The sequence below is a fragment of the Cottoperca gobio genome, chromosome 22 (genome assembly GCF_900634415.1).
Source record: "Cottoperca gobio chromosome 22, fCotGob3.1, whole genome shotgun sequence".
Taxonomy (NCBI): domain Eukaryota; kingdom Metazoa; phylum Chordata; class Actinopteri; order Perciformes; family Bovichtidae; genus Cottoperca; species Cottoperca gobio.
The window spans coordinates 20,346,599-20,365,334 of NC_041376.1; the positions used below are offsets into that span (position 1 = coordinate 20,346,599).

General features: G+C 39.6%; 1 protein-coding gene across 1 annotated transcript in view; it reads left to right on the forward strand.

The window, feature by feature from the left end:
* The first annotated feature begins 425 nt into the window (after window positions 1-425).
* Window positions 426-18,736, forward strand: part of LOC115027354 (ras-related GTP-binding protein D-like) — a 28,234-nt gene continuing 9,923 nt past the window's right edge. The window contains 5 exon segments of the mRNA XM_029460633.1: window positions 426-621; window positions 2,453-2,748; window positions 3,432-3,631; window positions 5,519-5,633; window positions 7,928-8,070. Of these exon segments, the coding sequence (XP_029316493.1) occupies window positions 483-621; window positions 2,453-2,748; window positions 3,432-3,631; window positions 5,519-5,633; window positions 7,928-8,070 (893 nt within the window). The 5' untranslated portion in view covers window positions 426-482.

Sequence of the window (18,736 nt, forward strand, 5' to 3'; positions counted from 1 at the left end):
AAATTGCAACACCCACATTTATTATTCAGATGTATCTTTTTCTCTAATGTCTGTTTTTATACAATAATGTATTGAATTGAGTTTTCTCTATTTTTTTTAACCAAACCTCATGTAGCCTATTTGTCACTTGATCAGAAACATGATTTGAAGATTCAATGGATCTTTTTATTGTGCTGTATTATATTTCAGTAGAATAGGAGATGGAGTATATTCATGCATTCCGAGTGTATTATTTTCGATAGCAACTTTTTAAAAGCTTGGCTGGTTCTTGCATTTATTTTAATAAAGGTCTTTACATGATGCCAAAGCAGCCCTCCCCCTGATTTCGTCTCATGCATAAACCCAGTGCAGCGTGTAAGACTCAGTGGGGGTGAAAGTTCATCAGCATGGCTCTCATGTATCAGGTGACAATATGGGAAAGTTGTTCACCACATGCGGCTTAAACCCAAACCAAAAACAAGGCGACAGGAAAAGAAGTGAGCATGACGAGTGAGGGGGTTTCAGCGCTGAGCGGGGAGGAGGAGGAGGAGGAGGAGGAGGAGGACACAGCTCTGGGTTATTACGACGAGGAAGACAACCTGGAGGTGTTTTCAGACGCGGAGCTGGGCTGTGAGGACGGAGGTAGGCGGATATTTCCGCTGCTTTGGAAGGTCACATATAGCAGAGCGCGAGGACACAGCTCTGCTGAGTGGAGTGTAACTTCAATACTTTTTAAATTAGCCCGTCCTTCGGTTTCTCTGCTCTGTAGTTTCCATTGCATTTCCCTCTGCGTTAGTTTTTAACCGTTAGTGGGCTTCATTTTAGAGACTAACTAGCTACATTAACGTGACAACTGTAACATAGTGTCCTACGCGGTAAACAACGTTATTTATAATCTAGTTTCCTGCAGATTGAGTTGGAAGTTACCTGCTAACGTTAGCTGTTTATAATGTTTGCGTTTAAACTAGACGTGTCAAACTACATATGTGACAGATGACACGCATCTAGTAAACACACGACCCCCCCCCCCCCCCAGTTTAATAGTTAGTTTAATTCATTTTGGTATTATATTTTTTGATATCCAAGCTATAGGCGAGACATTATTATTTAAAACTTTGTGAGATGACTTTTAGTCATTTACATTGCTTTAACCAGCATATTTAAACTAGGTTAAACACTGAGTATACGACACAGCAGGCCTACAGCAGCAACAACACTGTAGAAGGAAAACATTGTTGTCTTTACTTCTAACACTAAAGTACATTAAAAGAAGAAGCAGTTGACAATATCTTGGGGTAATCTTAAACCCATGGTCCATAGAGTGGTGAGGATATACTGCAAAAGTGTTTGTGTACTTCAATATATGATGTGTTCCAAGCTGCTTAATTCACATCACATGAGACTAGACTGTTTGTATAAATTACCAGCCTGCCATGCTGTTGCCCTGCATTACTCTGTACATAATAACACAGATTAAACGGCTCTGGGGCTTCAAATCATGTAATGTTTTCTGACATATGTCCTTTAAAAACCAATCAGTCATAAATCATAAAGTAAAAGCATATGTATTCTCCATTTCCACATTGTGTTGGATTTACTAAACTAGTTTTATTGCACATGTTTAAAGTCTCACACTGATGTTACAAGCTGCCACATATTCACCAAACATCTTTTTGAGCATAGGGAGCAGTTTTCCAGGAAGTCACTGGAACTGTGCACAGAAGCTTGTGTGGCTTGGGTACCAGCACGAGGATATGTATTACTACAGCAGATGATGGTCACTTGCTGCTCAGTGTGCGAGTGTGGCATGAGTGCACAATCTTGACAAATGTAGTTAGTCTTGAGAATGAATGGGTCAGCAGCATGTTTGGTGCCCCTCCCTTAGTGCCACCACTGAGCAGGGCCCCTAACCCCCATTAACTTCTTCAGTGGGGTTGTTGATCAGAGTTTTACTGGAGCGCATCTAGATGTGACGAGATGTTAGGATCACTTGTTTCTGATGACATGTTATCCAACCATGGTGGTAATGAAGTGTATATAGTATCAACACTCAAAGGGAAGGTGCAACACGTGATATTGAAGTATGAGGAAAACGCTACACATTGTTTTGAACACACAAAAATGTACAGAAAAAATTATGTAAAGAATGAAAAACTGGCCCCAAGGGAGAAGTTTGTAGCCTCGTAGCATGTTGATGTTTGCATTTCACTCAAAGTAACTTTACCTAACAGTTCAGCTCTACTATAAAGGATAGGATAGCTGGATTTATAGTTTTTAATAATTCAAAACTGAGTTTCGGATCCTAACCATAATGATATAACACCCTCCTCTGCTAAGTAGTATTTGTAAATTGACAAGTAATTTGACTTTGACATGCAAGATCAGTGGAGTCCCCTTCCGAAGCAGTCTTTAAACTTTGCAGTTAAAGGTCTGATGTAGATCTTGGTGCCTCTGTTCCTTTGCTGTTGTGTAGTGTTTGGCTTCAGTGATTCTCTGAATGGAGAGGTCAAACCACGTATACTGTTGATGGGCCTGAGAAGGAGTGGGAAGTCCTCAATCCAGAAGGTGGTTTTCCATAAAATGTCGCCCAATGAGACCCTGTTCCTGGAAAGCACCAATAAAATCTGCAGAGAGGACGTCTCCAGCTGCTCCTTCGTCAGCTTCCAGATCTGGGACTTCCCTGGCCAGATCGACTTCTTCGACCCCACCTTTGACTATGAAATGATCTTCAGAGGCACCGGAGCCCTAATCTTTGTCATCGACTCACAGGTCAGACCCCAAATCCAGAGTCACTATTCCTTGGTCACAATCACCTCCTTGAGTCTTTTCCAGTGCAGAGACCAGGACATAGAGGCTCCAGGAAATAGTTTGTTTCATAACTCTCCATGAACTTTAGATTCGCTGGTAGTTGGATTTTTATAACCTTTGGACAGGGCCAGGCTAGCTTCTCCCCCTGTTTAAAGTAGTTATGCTAAGCTAAATGTCTCCTGACTGTTTCCTTACATTAAACTGGAATAATGGAAAGCTATGATATGAGTTATGAGAGTGGTATCAATCTTCTCATTAAAGTCGCCAAGGAAGCAAATAATTATATGCCATGATCAATAAATAACACATTGAGCACTGGTGTGCATGTAGGTATTTTTTAGTCCCATTAAAAATAAGGTGACGAATTGAACGTATCATTACAATCTTAATACCCATTTCTACAAATAAGGGTGCATGACGATATTTTTTATTGCTTAGAAACAAAGATGCAGACGACCTTGCTGTCCTTGTTAATTTGGATTCCAAAGTGTAGAAATCCACTTGTCAGTTCTCAAATATATTTTCAACTTTTCTGTATTGACATTTCTTGTTCTTTATCAGCTGCCACTATTACAATATGTGTTACAAGAACCCAAGACAAACCTTTTGTATTCTATGTGAATCTGTTCTCTTCATCATGACAGGATGACTATGTGGAGGCTCTGAGTAGACTGCATCTCACAGTAACCAGGGCCTACAAAGTCAACCCAGACATCAACTTCGAGGTGTTCATTCACAAAGTGGACGGCCTGTCAGATGACCAGAAAATCGAGAAGCAGAGAGACATTCACAAACGAGCCAACGATGACCTTGCGGATGCAGGCCTGGAACGGATACACCTGAGGTGGGCTTTACCTGCAGCTTTTGGACTGTTATTGGTTTCACCATATTTATGGATGGAATAGATACTGCAATACAACAGATTTACAACTGACAAGCATAAATCTGATACGTTTTAGACCTTGTGACCCACATAGGCTGGGACAGGTTAGATATTGATTCAGTATACACCCAGCATAGTTTGTTCGAAACGCGATCTCTCAAAGTGCTGCCCACAAATCCTCGGTTTCATCGACGCACTTGTCTTGTCCATACAACACATCGCTTGCCAATTATTCTTGGCGATCTATTGTTGTCCATTCTTTATAATAATAATTGACAGCAGTCTTTGCTGGACGCTTCAACGCATACAAACACTGGCGGCTGTGTTCTACTTGTGACGTCATCGCCCGAACATTGTCGAAGTGGATGTTCCCGGCGCAGCAACCGATTATTGCTAGCGGACGTCATTTTTATGCTGTTATGATCGTGATTTATTAAGAATACATCAATAATAAAAAATATATATATGGCACATTTCACAATAGAAATGCAACCTCTATCATATACCAAGGCCAATAACACTGACAAAATATCATTTCGTAGGCTCTTTAATAACTGGGGTGGTAATAACAAGCGACTAAAACGCCTATTTTGGAAATTAACACCAAGTGTTTCTGATCATGAGTACCCGCAACTTGGGTATGTAACACAACTATGTCATGGCAGGTGTATTACTCCGGGCCCAAGGAAGTGTCGTGTCGATGGTGAAGTTGTTGTTGACGAGCGGTTCTTATGCCTGCAGCAAAACCACAGGCCAAACATGTGGCTCTTCCCAACCAGTGGCGGGCCGTCAGGGCCAGCAAGGCCTTCTCTGCTGGCCTAAACATCATCAGAATATAAATTAAATTTTTATATATATTTTCCACAAATATGTATTAAATTATTCCCCATAGTCTATTCTCTTCATTTCATAGCTTTCCTCTTGGTTGCGCTGCTTCCAGCCTCAGATCGAGATTTGGAGGGCTGTCCTTTATATTAGAGTTTTTATCCAATCATACTTCAGTCATGTGTTGCCAGGGTCCAAGAAATCTGCCCTGAGGCCTTCAGAATCAACAGTGCGGGCGCCTGTCGCTTAAAGTGAACGGAGACAAAACTGTGGCCTTAACCAATCAGATTTCGAGTTGGCGACACCGGGGCCAGCTAGCAGGCGTACGATAACGTTAGCACGTCCACGTCTTTTGATTGGATACACACTATTGAGAGGCAGAGCTATGCAGAGCTAGCAAACTTTGTGTAGATTTCTACAAGCTGTTCTTTTTCAACCCACAATGGCTGAAGGAGGAGAAGAGATCGATTTGGTCGCAGATATAATTACAACGCCATTTTCAAGACAAACCTTTCAAGAAAAGCTAGACATTGTGAGAAGAGAATGGCCAACCCCGACGCTAGCGAGCCTATCACAGCTGTGAAGAGGGTTTGTCTGCCATTTTCAAATCACTAACTACGAGCGGTACCCCCGGCTCACAGCCTCCGAGAGGCACTGCACATTGTACTGCTGGGAATGACTGCTATTTACAACTAAATGTTTCAGAAATATTAATATAACTCTGTTGTTGAGGTGATGCAACGTCCGGTTATACTGCGTCTCTGTCTAAATGTATAGTTTCTAGAGCCATGGCGTCATAATGATGGTATTAAGAGGTGGAATAATTCAGGTAGGACTGTATAGGACATCACTGAAGGCCTAGGTGTGAAATGCACGGCCCGCCAATGTTCTCAACAGACATGTTTTGCACAGGTACTGCGCAGAGCTAATACTCTGTGCAGACTATTAGCTCTGCGCTAAGAATGTTAAAGGTTTGTTATTGAAATCTGTTCTGATTCCAATTTTTCTCCCTGATATCTCCAGCTTCTATTTAACCAGTATCTACGATCACTCCATATTCGAGGCGTTCAGTAAAGTGGTCCAGAAACTTATTCCACAGCTGCCCACGCTAGAAAACCTGCTCAACATCTTCATATCTGTGAGTATGGCTGACACTACACCACAGAACATGGAGAATACACCTGGGCCTGTCTGCTGTGACTCAGTAGCAGTGCCCTTAAATGAACTGAATTTATGTGAAAACTAAGACATCCTTTAATCAAATCACCGTAGAAATCGTACACCAGTGTGCTGCTGTATTTACAATAATCAAGTTGGATTAGGCACATAACAGTATACAGTGTTGCATGTGTTGTCCTCCTGTTCTGCACAATCCATTCACTACGTGGTGATAACAGATATATTGGTTGCCTTGCATCGGATGCCACTACTGATTTTCATATGCATGTTACTGAATTGTGTCCTGATAAGATAAAAGCATTGACAAACGAGAAACCGAAGCATTTAAACTAGATATGCCCCCTGACATGCCTTCGTAACTACTGTGGTTCTGTTGTAGAGCCACATGCATGTGATGCCTGCCACACTGACACCAGATGTATATCTAAACCTGTCACATTTACATGATGTACTCACACGCTCTTGTTAATTGTGACTTGTTGTCCTTTCTTAAATAAAATAAACATACGTATTTGCAAACTTCTGCTGATGCATTCATTTAGAAACAGGCCATACATTTTCTATCTTATAACAGTGTCCATTTAATACGTTTGTATTTTTTTACTTTTTGTCTGTGTTCTTTACTGTTTTGTGCGAAAAGTGCAGTTCAGTTTATATTTTATTATTGATTAATCTGCAGATATTATTTTTTGATGAGTCATTTGGTGTACAAATTGTTATAAAATAATAGTGACATAGTAAAAATGCTAAATGACAGAATAGGGTCAGATATGACCGATTTATTTTCTTAATCACTAATAGATTTATTGACTAACTTTTGCAGCTCTAACTGGACTGCTGTTCCTTTTTGAAATAATTGTGGATTGTTTGTTTGTTTTCCCTGATGTGACAACAAACACTGCATATAAGATAAAGTTGTTTCAACATGTTTGACAGCTGTATAGATGAGAATTGTATCTTTAGCAGACTTTGTTCTACGAGGGTCGGACACCTCGACAGAACTCTTTGGAGCCATGAATTTAGTTTGGATCTATATGCCTTCAATTCATTTTCTACATTTGGAGTTTGACATATCTTTTTCGTTGCTAAATAGATTCCTAAACAATGAACATTTGATTTGATTTGATTGACATTTGACCGGGATACTGGAAACATCCTCTGGGGGGCAGTCCTGCATCAGGTTCAAGCCTGATTACTATTTAATCTTCTATCTTTTAAATCTTAAATCTTTTTTCTGTTGATAACAAATGTAGTTTTAATGTCTTTACAGTTCTTTAAGTAAATTAGCAACATGTCAGCATCTAAGATAAACAAATATGGCACAATTGGACAAACTTGAACTGTTGAATGTGGTGTTGTGCCAGAAGGTAATGCAACACAGTAACTTATGTCCTGGTCAAGTCATCCGACCACAAGCCGTTCTGATGGAATTACACCGGACCCTTAACTCCTCTACGTTGAAGACAGTTACCAATATTTCTCAGTGAATGTGCGCTCATGTGGCGGTGGCTCTCTGCACTGACTGCGTTCAGTGAGTGGAGGAGAGCAGCAGCACGATCAGTCAACTAATCAGAAGACCGAAACCTGAATGAGCTGTGAATGTGCCTCCCTAACAAACAATCACTGACCGCCACTGTTTGTCTGGGGAACTCCTGGTGCTTTGTTTGTTGTTCTAAATGATTTAACGACGTAAGTATGATTTACAAGATTGAGTTTATTCCAGTGTCTCTCTATGTGGGACGCATCAGTTCCGCAGCCTATACAACAGCAACATGTTTAGAAATGAGTGGTAGATTTAGATCCATATTGATGAGATGATGGTAAAATATAGCTACGGTAATTAATAAGCTAGTTAGAGTCAGTGGTATTATGATGTCACAAATATGCCAAATGCATGACGTCATGTAGCAACACCTTTCTGATCAGGCTTTAGCTGCTTTCAGTTGAAACTAGCCGGCAGCACTGGGAGTAGGTTAGCCTTTCTGTATGTGTTGGTTGATCTGAGGATACACTTTGTTTGTAGTCCTCCTTTTCAGTTACACCCTTTCTGAAATGATAAATGCGGGTATCAAAGGCCAGTCTGTGAAGTTAGTTAAAGAAATGTGTTTCTCTGATTGTCAAAGCACATGGTTTGAGAGTGTAGTACACTCCCTGCATGTACACTTAGTCACTTGAATCTCTGGGTGGCCACTAGAGCTCACTTGTGGTTTGCACTCAGCGATGCTCTTCTTTGTCTCTGCCTCTGTTTTACAGAACTCCGGTATTGAGAAGGCCTTCCTGTTCGATGTGGTCAGTAAGATTTACATTGCCACAGACAGCAGTCCAGTGGATATGCAGACATATGAACTGTGTTGTGACATGATCGATGTGGTCATTGACATCTCCTGCATCTATGGGTAAGCCAATAGACTCAATGAACAATACAGTTTTGTACTGTCACTAAACATAAAACATTGTTGCTGAAATATTGTTAGACAGCTTCCTAAATGTCAAAATAACAGAATTCATGTATGGTAAGTCTTTCAAGAATTGAGTTGGTCATATTTTGCTTTGATACCAATAACACATTCTATGTAATATTCCAGTGTACCAACTAAAGGATTTACAGCTAAGGTCTATGTATATGCCTATATATAAAAAACTAGTCATCTCATCTATATCTATTAGTTGCCTTGCAATACATTGGACATGTTGTCTTCCAGACATGTCAGAAGGTTGTGCATAGAAAAATGACTTTCAAAATGTCAGATTTAGTTGTGAATTAAAAGATTTAATTAAACAAATTAAATACTCTAATGCACTGAATCCAAAAACATGGGTCCTTTGAGAAAAGTCTGATTTACAGAAACGTTACATCATTAAACTCATTAAAAAGAAAAAGCTATTTTAAGAACAAAATGTTGTCCTGGCAACTGACACGGGTTCAGTGTCATGTCATCCAATAGAAATGAATGACACATTTAAACGGCTTTATACAAATATATATACTTTACATCGGAATCACCAGAAGTTCTGACTAAGGTTGATGAATTTCTGTCAACTATTGAACTTTGCCAAGAAGACCCAACATAATCTTTTACTGCCCTTCACTCAGAAAGAAATTGGGCTTATTAAAGTCTAATAAATCACCAGGGGAAGATGGTTTCTGTCCTGAATTTGACAAAGAATTTAAGGTTTTACTCATCCCGCTCATCAAGGATGTAATTAATTTAAAGTTCAAACTCTCCCCGAGTCATTTACTACTGGTCACTCACACAAAGTAAAATAGAGACCCATTAAAGTGCTCTTCATTTCATTATTAAATTCAAGCTATTAATTCTCTAAGCTCCTGGATAACAGGCTTGGCCAATATTTGCCAAACTTAATAATTCTTTATTTTGAAATTTTCGTCAGCCAACAATTTTGGACTAGTGACACTTATTTCAGCAAAGTTTTCCCTGAAGCCCCATCGTCTGTTTGAGACGGGCCTCCACACTTGGAGCAGATTTATGCATTCATGTCTTCCAGAAGATAAATAAGATACATGCAAAGTGCTCGCTGTGATAATAATATTTTGTGAATTTCACATTGCATATGATTTAACCAAAAATAAACTTTGTCATGGGTCATTATCCGGGTCATGTGACAGAGCAACCAGCTATCTCTCTCCCCTTTCCAATGTATGTAGACTCTTTAATATTACACACCTAACACAAAGTAAGACTGAGCCTATTACAGCTGTAGCTTTAGATGCTAAAAGTGTCTATATTTGTTCTGGCCAAGTTTGTGTTTGGCCAGTTGTTGAACTTGGTTGAATTGGGTAATAAACCCTTGATCATAAACCTCGGAACAAAATGACCACTAATGGACCGATCAACAGCACTTCCCTCGAGTAGATCAAGTCCACACGACTGCCCTTGAGACCCTAGCTGAAGCAATAAGACAGGGTCCTGATATAAAGGGTTTCAAAGTCAATCTGACAAATCATAAAACTAATCTGCGACGGTTGGAACGTAAATCTGTAGCCTTCTTAAGATTAGCAATTCATATTATGTCAAACAAGTGTCCACATATCATAGCTGATTGTTGAGTAACTGTCGAGAAAGTTCTTCCATTAGTAGGATTTTGAACAAATGCATAAGATGAGCGCAGCACTGACTGAGGCTTTCTGTAACTGTCATAGTTCACATTTTCAATGATCCAGTCTGTAATCACTGCTATAGCCCATCCCATGTTTCCTTCAGTGTTCACTTCCTGTCTGTCTTTTAGGCCACAGCTGATGTCGACTATACAGAAATAACAGGCCGTTGAATGACCAAATTGACCAATCAGAATAGAGTATTGAACTAAGCCGTGTAATAACTGTAGATAATGACCTTTAACATGTGTACACATTGAATGATCTCCCTCTGCTCAGTAGAATTGAAGATGATCTACGTAGGTGGATGGGTTTTCCCATAATGAAAATAAATATACTGCTGAGGTTACAGTATTCTTTCCAATCCTTACCCACGCAAAAGGTTTTTTAAACCTTCAACAAACATGTGAGACAATTGATATTAAATTGTAAAATTCCCAGGGTATCTATGGACAAATGAACATGGGATTATAGATTAGGGGGCCTTCGATTATCCAGTTTTAAAATAAGTTTTCATTGGCAGCTCAAAGTTGGATTTCATTCCTGAAAGAAAAGGTATGAATGGAACTCCAGAATGATATCCAGCAGGACATATCATCCTACTTTAAAGCATTTGATTAAAATTTGGTGAGAGACTCTTGGACTGAAACAAAAACACGTCACCGCTTCAAAAACAACTCTTACCCATGTCTCTAAACAATTAAATTCTGTAGACTTGGAACTATAAAGGGATACCCCATTTCTAAGATTGTTTCAACTTCTTTGAATAAGACTTTCTTCTGCTATATTCAGTTAAGATCCTTTCTTAGAGCCTGTACCTGTACTTACTGATGTGGAGAAACTGCTTCATGAGGGAAATGTATACACATTTATTTCTAAAATGTACAGCTTATTGCTGAATGAGGGTCCAAAGCCAGGTTTGCACAAATCTGGAACGCGGTGGGACTCAGATCTGAACATCAACAGCTCTGGTCAGATGTCAAGACAGGTTGTCAGCTTGTATTAATGCCCGGTAGAGACTGGTTAACTTAATTATCTCGATCAACTGCAATAGAACTCTCACTCCACAGAAATGACATAAATCCAAACCTGAATTGTTAGAAATGTGCTTCAGATGTAGTATAGAGGTACTGCACATGGCTTTGTACAAAGACGAGGCCCTTTTAGTTTGTCTGTTTGACACCTGGATCAAGATCACAGGAGTTACCTTCCCATTACATCCTGAGCTTACTGGGGAAAGTGTCAGCAGATCTTCAACAAAGTCCCAAATTAAATGTATGGAAATCGCTTTGTGTGACCAGGAAATGCAAAGCAGTGACATTCAGTAAATTCCTCTCTCCTCCTTAATAGATGGTCTTTGGAAATGAGCAGTTATATTCCTCTTTAAAAGATCAGTCTTTTTATTTTAGATATAGATTATTTTCAGGATCTTTAACTTTTTATTAATTGTAAAAATATAACTTGAAATAAAGTATTCCAAAGAAGTAGATAACTTATTCCGCTCCATGTGGTGCCTAACGACTGTTACAGTGTAGGAGAAGGTGTGATGTAGGAGGACCCAAATGCAGCAGGCAGACGATGATTAAAATAACAAAAGGCAAGCTTTTAATAGCACAAAGCTGAATACAACATACAAAAATATAAAGTAGCAAAATAAGACAAACCAATCCGAGAAGGAGACGGGTTAAACAGCAGCAGTACACGGGTTAGACACCAGGTAACATCAATGTATGAACTGACAAGGAACACTGGGTAAGACAGGGATATATAGACAGACACTAATCACAGGAACGAGACAGCTGGGAGAGAAAAACACAAGGATAGGAAGTAAAACAAGACATGACACAAGGGGGAATGAAACTTCAAAATAAAACAGGAAACAGAAAGCCAAGATCATAACAACAACTTCCTTAACTGTTCTAAAAACACTGTAAACCGCAGCCTCTCGTTATTAATGAGTGAACATTGGACTGGCATTCATCTGGTAGACACAAACCTCATTCTAAATGTATTACTGCAAATGTGTAAATAAGAAACATTTTGCTAACAAGTTTAAAAGTTGGTGATATGCCATTGTTGTGTTCACAGCTTGTTTCCCCCAAGTGGCAAAAGAAAGTTAGAGTTAAACACTGCAAAAGATCCCGCTCAGTAGAGTGGGTGATTTGGATGATATTAAAATTATAATATTTTAATATGCCAGAAAAAGGCACATGAAAGGGCTGTCACTATTGCATGCATTAATCTTTACTCTATACCCAGGATCAGGTTATTTGCCAATAAGCCTCTTTAGTTGGAACTGTTTTCATCCACCTGGAAGTGACCAGTTACTGTTGTTTGAGCTGTATGAAGTGTTAGGTGCGCAATTTTCAGTATTCCTGCTAAATAAATCTGTGATTCATTCCCATTTTAATCAGAATCAGTGCGTGAAAGAAGTTTCAGAGAGAAAAGTCTCAACTGAACTTTTATTCTGGAATTATGGATGTGAACTGAAGGCTTAAAGCCTTGGGAGAGATTCACTGTAGCAACTTTAAAGTGTCTTTTATCGCAGGATCTACAGACTACTGAGGCCTGGTGTGATACAACTTCATTAATCTCCGGAGACAAACTGCAGCGACACAATAATGCTTTGATCAACATAAGAATCAGACAATAAAGAAAAAAGCATGTAAGCATAGAAAATATTTCAACACTGCATTTCATGAACAAAGAAAAGCAAAGTGTCAACATGTCAGTAACTAAAGGCCCTGTCACACATATCCGTATGGCAGAAACGTATGCTGGCGTATGAGTCCAAATACGTCCAACTTTTCATCGGATCGGAACCTATTGATAGAGTATCACTTACTTGTACAAAATGTAACAGACGAATACCCAACAAATGCATAACGTATACAAAATATCGGCAATACGCTGGTGTACGTTGATATAAGGTAAGGCATAAGTAGTATTCGTTAAGAGCACGCAGTGTTACGCTGGGGTGCGTTGTTGAACGCTGATGTTTTGAGCATGTTCAAAATTACCAGACGTACCCAACGTGTGCTTCATAAGATATGCAGACGTTACGTTACGTTAGACATACGTGAATATGGAATACGTACGTGAATATTTACCTACGTCAATACAGTATGTGAATACCTACGTAAATACGTTAGAGGTACGTTGGATATAGGCTACTTCGGCTGACGGTAAACCCTACAGCCAATGTATTGATAACGTATATGTAAAGATTATGTCTGACGATGGAGTAACTTATTAAATGTGTTTCTACAGTACAGCTAGCGTTCAGCTAGCGTTTTGAGAGCTTGTTGAGGTTTGAATATAGTATATAGGGTCCCTGTGAGTAGCTCATCCTCACTTCTTCACAGCACGTCTTAATGAATACATCAACCCAGCATCAGAGAGCATGGAGGATGCTGAGAGGCTGCGACAACAGTACATTCTAGCCGTTCTCCAGCATCAGCATGACGTGAACCAGATGGCACTTTTCCAGCTCCGTTGGTCAGACGCTCTGATACGTTTTGTATAAGTAAGTAATACGCTATCGTATAGTGTTTGACATGCGTATAATAATTTGTTATGTATACGTCAGCTACAACACCGCTGTGGAAAGGTTGGACGTATTTGGACTCGGACAAATTTTGAGCTTCTGCCATACGGAACTGTGTGACAGGGCCGTATGTCTGCCGTGTTCGGCGTATCGTCTGCGTCCTTCAAACGATCACAACTTACCCTTAATTTATATCAATGTATTGCCAACAACTTAAGTTGTTTAAGTCAACAACTAAAGGACTTTTTATCGACTAATAATATTTATCTGAGTCCTCCATTATATTGATATTGAGTCCTGGTATTGAATCAAGTGCTGATGGAATCACTTCCTTAAATTTAGTCACAGCACTTTCAGATAAACATCGAGCGTAGGATATTTTGCCTACTGGCTTATAGTCCAGTAACAGGACTTCAAAAGTTATTAAAAAATGGTCTGATAAAAGAGGATTATGTGGACACACTGATAAACTTTCAATTTCAACACCATATCCCAGAACAAGGTCCAGAGTGTGGTTTATAAACAGTGAGTTGGTTCATGTACATTTTGACTGAACCCAATTGAATCTAATATTGAGATAAATGCATTATTAAGGCTGTCACTATCAATGATGGCATTGCACATGATGGCATTCTGTGATTCTTACCAAGTATTCCCCAGCAGAATCTCACCGGCGGTATGCCACATAGCGATACATTCTGTAAAATACAAGATAATACATGTCAATGGTAATCACTTCAACCTTATTTGCTTATTTATCTATGTATTCTGTAACTTTGCCAAAGTGACCATTCGATTTCCCAAAAATACATCAAAGTTTCTAAGCTCTACACATTACACAAGTAACTTACTCGTTACGTGGCTGATCACCTGCTTGTTGTCTGTCCCTCTTCGAATACCTTTGGTAGGCTGTCTGCAACACCCAAACATCCAGACAATTTGATTTGAATCCTGGGTGATCTGTTATGCAGGTTATGTTTGCACCATGTCCCTCATATTCATTGACTTCCTCCATGACATCCTTTTCTTGGCAGCAGCTCTTCAATTGCTTCCATAATTGTACAGTTTTCACATGTACACCTAAATGTACAAAAGAAGAGTGGTAAGGACATGTACACAATATGCAATATCCAGAAAAAAGGCCAATATTAACGTCATCTTAATTTCATACTTTTTATATGTCTGTGTTTGACAACAGGCTCGTAAGCAGCTCGTAAGCAGCTCATAAGCCTGTAATGGTCGTACGGAGGTCGGATTTATCTAGTAGCAACTTGTTATGACGTTTGACATCAGACACAACGATAGAACCTCAACCACAAAAACTTCAAGAAAGAATCAAGTTATCAAGCTTTACAGACGTCGATGTGTCCAAGTAGAGAAGTAATTCAATATTTAGGGATCGAGCAATTTGCGGACAGCTTGTCGGGTTCATAACAATTCAAGGAATCCAAGCTATCGACTCACTAGCAAGCTATCGATAGCTTGCTAGCGAGTCGATATAGGATAGCTTGCGATCTATTTACGATCGAGGATAATGTTACGTTTTATTATGATGTATTTGCTATATATTGAGAAGTTCTATGAACTATAGTTCAATGTATATACATGTTTGTGTTCTGTTGTCGCACAGGATCTCCGCCAAATCCAGGATCCACCGTCACCATCATCCACATGTTCGCTCCCGTCTTTGTCTCCATCTTGAATACTGTGTCTCGAGATGCTCTGTTTCCACCACGTTAAACTCGCCCCCAATGATCTAAATCCACGACACCGGCATCCTATTCAATAAACTCTTCTTCTTGAAGGTGCAACGAGTGACGACTCACTGTCACTTGATTCTGTCGAAATATCCGAGCCAGAGTCCGACAATGCCACGTCTGCCGTTTTCTGCCGCTTCTGCCTGTGTATGTCTGTGTATTCAACTCATGGACTATTTTATACTTGTGACGTCAGAACACGGCGTTGGGTGTTTCCGGTAACGGCAATGTAAACATCGGTGGTCGACATACTAAATCATGATTTATTAAATACTGCGATCATTGTGTCATAAATAACACATCATTTTACAACACAAATACCATTTACTATCATCAGTAGAAATTCATGTTTATCATTTCGTAGGCCCTTTAAGGATCTACATTAGTCGGAAATGTAGTGGACCATATCTGCTTCGCTCCGAGAACTTGTTTCTTCTAACTGTCCCAAAAGTCCGTAAGTTAGTTACGCTGCTCCGGCTGCCTGGAACCAGCTGCAAAATGAGCTGAAACTCAGAGAGCTGGTCTCTCTGTACAGACTTAAAGCGACTCTTAAAGACATTGAAGCAGACCGCTGTGTTTTAATTAATGTGGTGATTGTGTTGTGATTGTGACTGTTTTTTGTCTGTAACTATGCTGCTGCCTATCTTGGCCAGGACCCTCTTGAAAAAGATTTTTTAATCTCAATGAGACATATCCTGGTAAAATAAAGGTTATAAATAAATTGCCGATATTTCGTATGCGCCGGCATACGTTTCTGCCATACGGATATGTGTGACAGGGCCTTGACAAACATCATTCTATAAGCAGTGAAAGGAATAAATGAGAAAAACTGGAGAATATTCCAAACTCATGGAGCCTGTAATCCATTACTTCATCTGTAACTGCACACATCAGTTACCTTGGTAACGTGTGGATGGAATATATCCTCGCAGGCATTAACATAGGGTTATGTTAAGTATAGTACATGACTATGAGCTGTTGTTTCAAATTAATAAATAATATTAGATGTAATATAATTGATTTTTCAATTTTTATCAGTATAGATTTGTAGATGCAAAAAATAATCTGTGGATACATGTATATCCTGTATTGACAGAACCCTTATATTAATGTTCTCTAGTGGCCATGGATGTATTTACTGCTAACTGGAGATCACAGCACTACTTGTTGCTACCCACCTTGATGCCTAACACTATAAAAAATATTATTATTATATTCATTCTCCAGTCACCACAGAAGATGACGGTGTGAAACACCAATTTAGGATAGTCCAAAAACTGTTACATCCTGTTTAAAAAAGATGAAAAAAGATGCCCAAATATTTATATTTCCTCAAAAAGGTCCCTTATGCCCTCTTTAGCTTGTTCTTCAGCTTTTAGCCTCGTTGCTGTGTTTCTGTCAGCTCAGCTAACATGTAAACATATAGCCTTGGAAGTTTGGACCACTACTCCACACTGTGCATTCTTTACTTTGCTCAAGAGTCCTAATATTTCACTCTTGTCAGAAATGTTCTATCCCAGCTTCCTTTGACAGGCTAACTGGCTTGCCAATGTTATATTTCTGAACAAGTATGTTCTGCAGCTGAAAGCAGTATTGGAAGATTAGCCAGACAAGCCACAGAAATCTCACTTTCACTCTCACCTGTCATTATTTCACTTGCTTCTAACATCAAAGGCAGTAAGAGAACACAGATCACACACACTCCCCATTGGGTGAAATTCTAGCTGCCTTCAGCTTCATCAAATAAATATCTGTCTGAAGATCTTTCAGTTTCCCAACCTCTGGCTAATAGTTCTCAGCACTCTACAACTTATGAACAGGCAAGAAAATTTATAAATATTTAATCACTTTGACTTCATACAGTGCATTGCATACAGTGCATTGCATTTAGAAAAAACCCTGCAAATAGACAAAACCCAAATAGAGAAACACATTTGGCAACACATAAGTGTCAAAAACAGAATCCATCCATCTATCTTCTGCCACTCATCTGGTCAGGATCCTGTTGGCAACAGGCGAATGTGCCAAACATCCACACAGTTCTGTTTATACTACATTAGGCGTCTAATTGCTTGGAAGCGCTCACACAATTGTACGTACGTAAGGTCTCTATGCTTGTAAATCTTGGGCCGCATGTAACCATTACAGACATGGGCATTTGATAAAATTACATGGACAAACAGATGCAGAAAGCTAGTTATACCTGATGTCCGTGTATCCATCCACATCCTCCAGCACTTTCTGGAGATCCCAAGGTATTCTCAGGTTAGATGGGATATCTATAATTCTTCCGGCATCTTCTGGGTTTACCCTTGTGCCTCAGAAAACCTTTAGCGGGTGGCATCCTAATCACATGCTCAATCAACCTCAACTGACTTCTTTCAATGTCAAGGAGCAGCGGTTCTACTCCAAGCTCCATCCAGATGTTAAGGAACCAGTGTGAGACCAGACTCCCTTTAATTAAAGAAAAATTAATTTAGCCGTTGATATAAATGATCTCTCTGTGGTCTTGAGCTCTGGATAATGACCAAAAAGTACTGAAGGACGGGGAACAGTAACACAGAAACATCCTGACTCAAAACACTGCAGAAAAACTAGTTCAAGCATTTGTTACATCTAGGCTGGATTATTGTAATTCCTTGTTTATCAGGCTATATTTCTCCCATAATAGCTTCTCTGCACTGGCTCCCTGTAAAATCAAAGAAATGGGGCGTAATATTTCACCTCAAATTAGGTCCATCCAATCTCTAATGTTTATATTTTAGCAGTGTAATAGTTTGCCATATTTATTGTATTCTAATGTATTCTTTATATTGTGTATTGCATATACATTTATTCATAATCTTCACGTGGGGCTGATCCATCTGTGTTTACCGGGGACTAATGATAACTGGGGCTGTAGTCGGTGTAACGTTACGTTAGTTTGTTTATCGGACTAAATCCAAGGTAGAAGAAACTAGAAAACGACCGCATATTCGTCTTGTATTCCCGGTGGCGGCGCAGCCAGGAGAGCAGGGGGAGGAGAGAGGTCGGAAGAGCCGGCACTCGCTAGCCGCCAAAGAGACTTGAGCTCAGCCAGAACAAGCTCCAGCCCTGCAACCTGCAGTTCCTCTGTGTTGTGGCTGAACTCCAGCTAACTGCTAACTGAAGCTACGAATATAAGAAAGTAAGCAGCTGTACTTCTCCCTCTGTACTGAGGAAGACTGGAGCTACAGTGACTCACTATCACCTCTAGAGGCAGAAGTGGTATTACAAGACATGAGAGAGTGGCACTAGTCATTTAGCATGCTAATTTCTGTGTCTGCAACACAACACATAGATGTCTTTGACATAATGCCAACATTGTTACCTCTTCATATTATGTTGATAATGTTAGTTATTTTAGTGTTTTAAGTATAAATTCTGGTATATCTTACACATTGTACCTTTAAAGCTTTCCTCTTTGATAAAGCTTATAGTTAGGGCTGGCTCAGCCGCTGCAAAACGATCCATTGTGTCTCACAGGAATGTCCGTACACATAATAATAATATAAATAATTAGCCAATCAGTAACACATAGCCGTAGCTAACTTGTTTGTTGGCGACATTAAAGATAGGTGCAGCACAGTGACTGCACTTGGATTCACGGGTAAGACTATCAT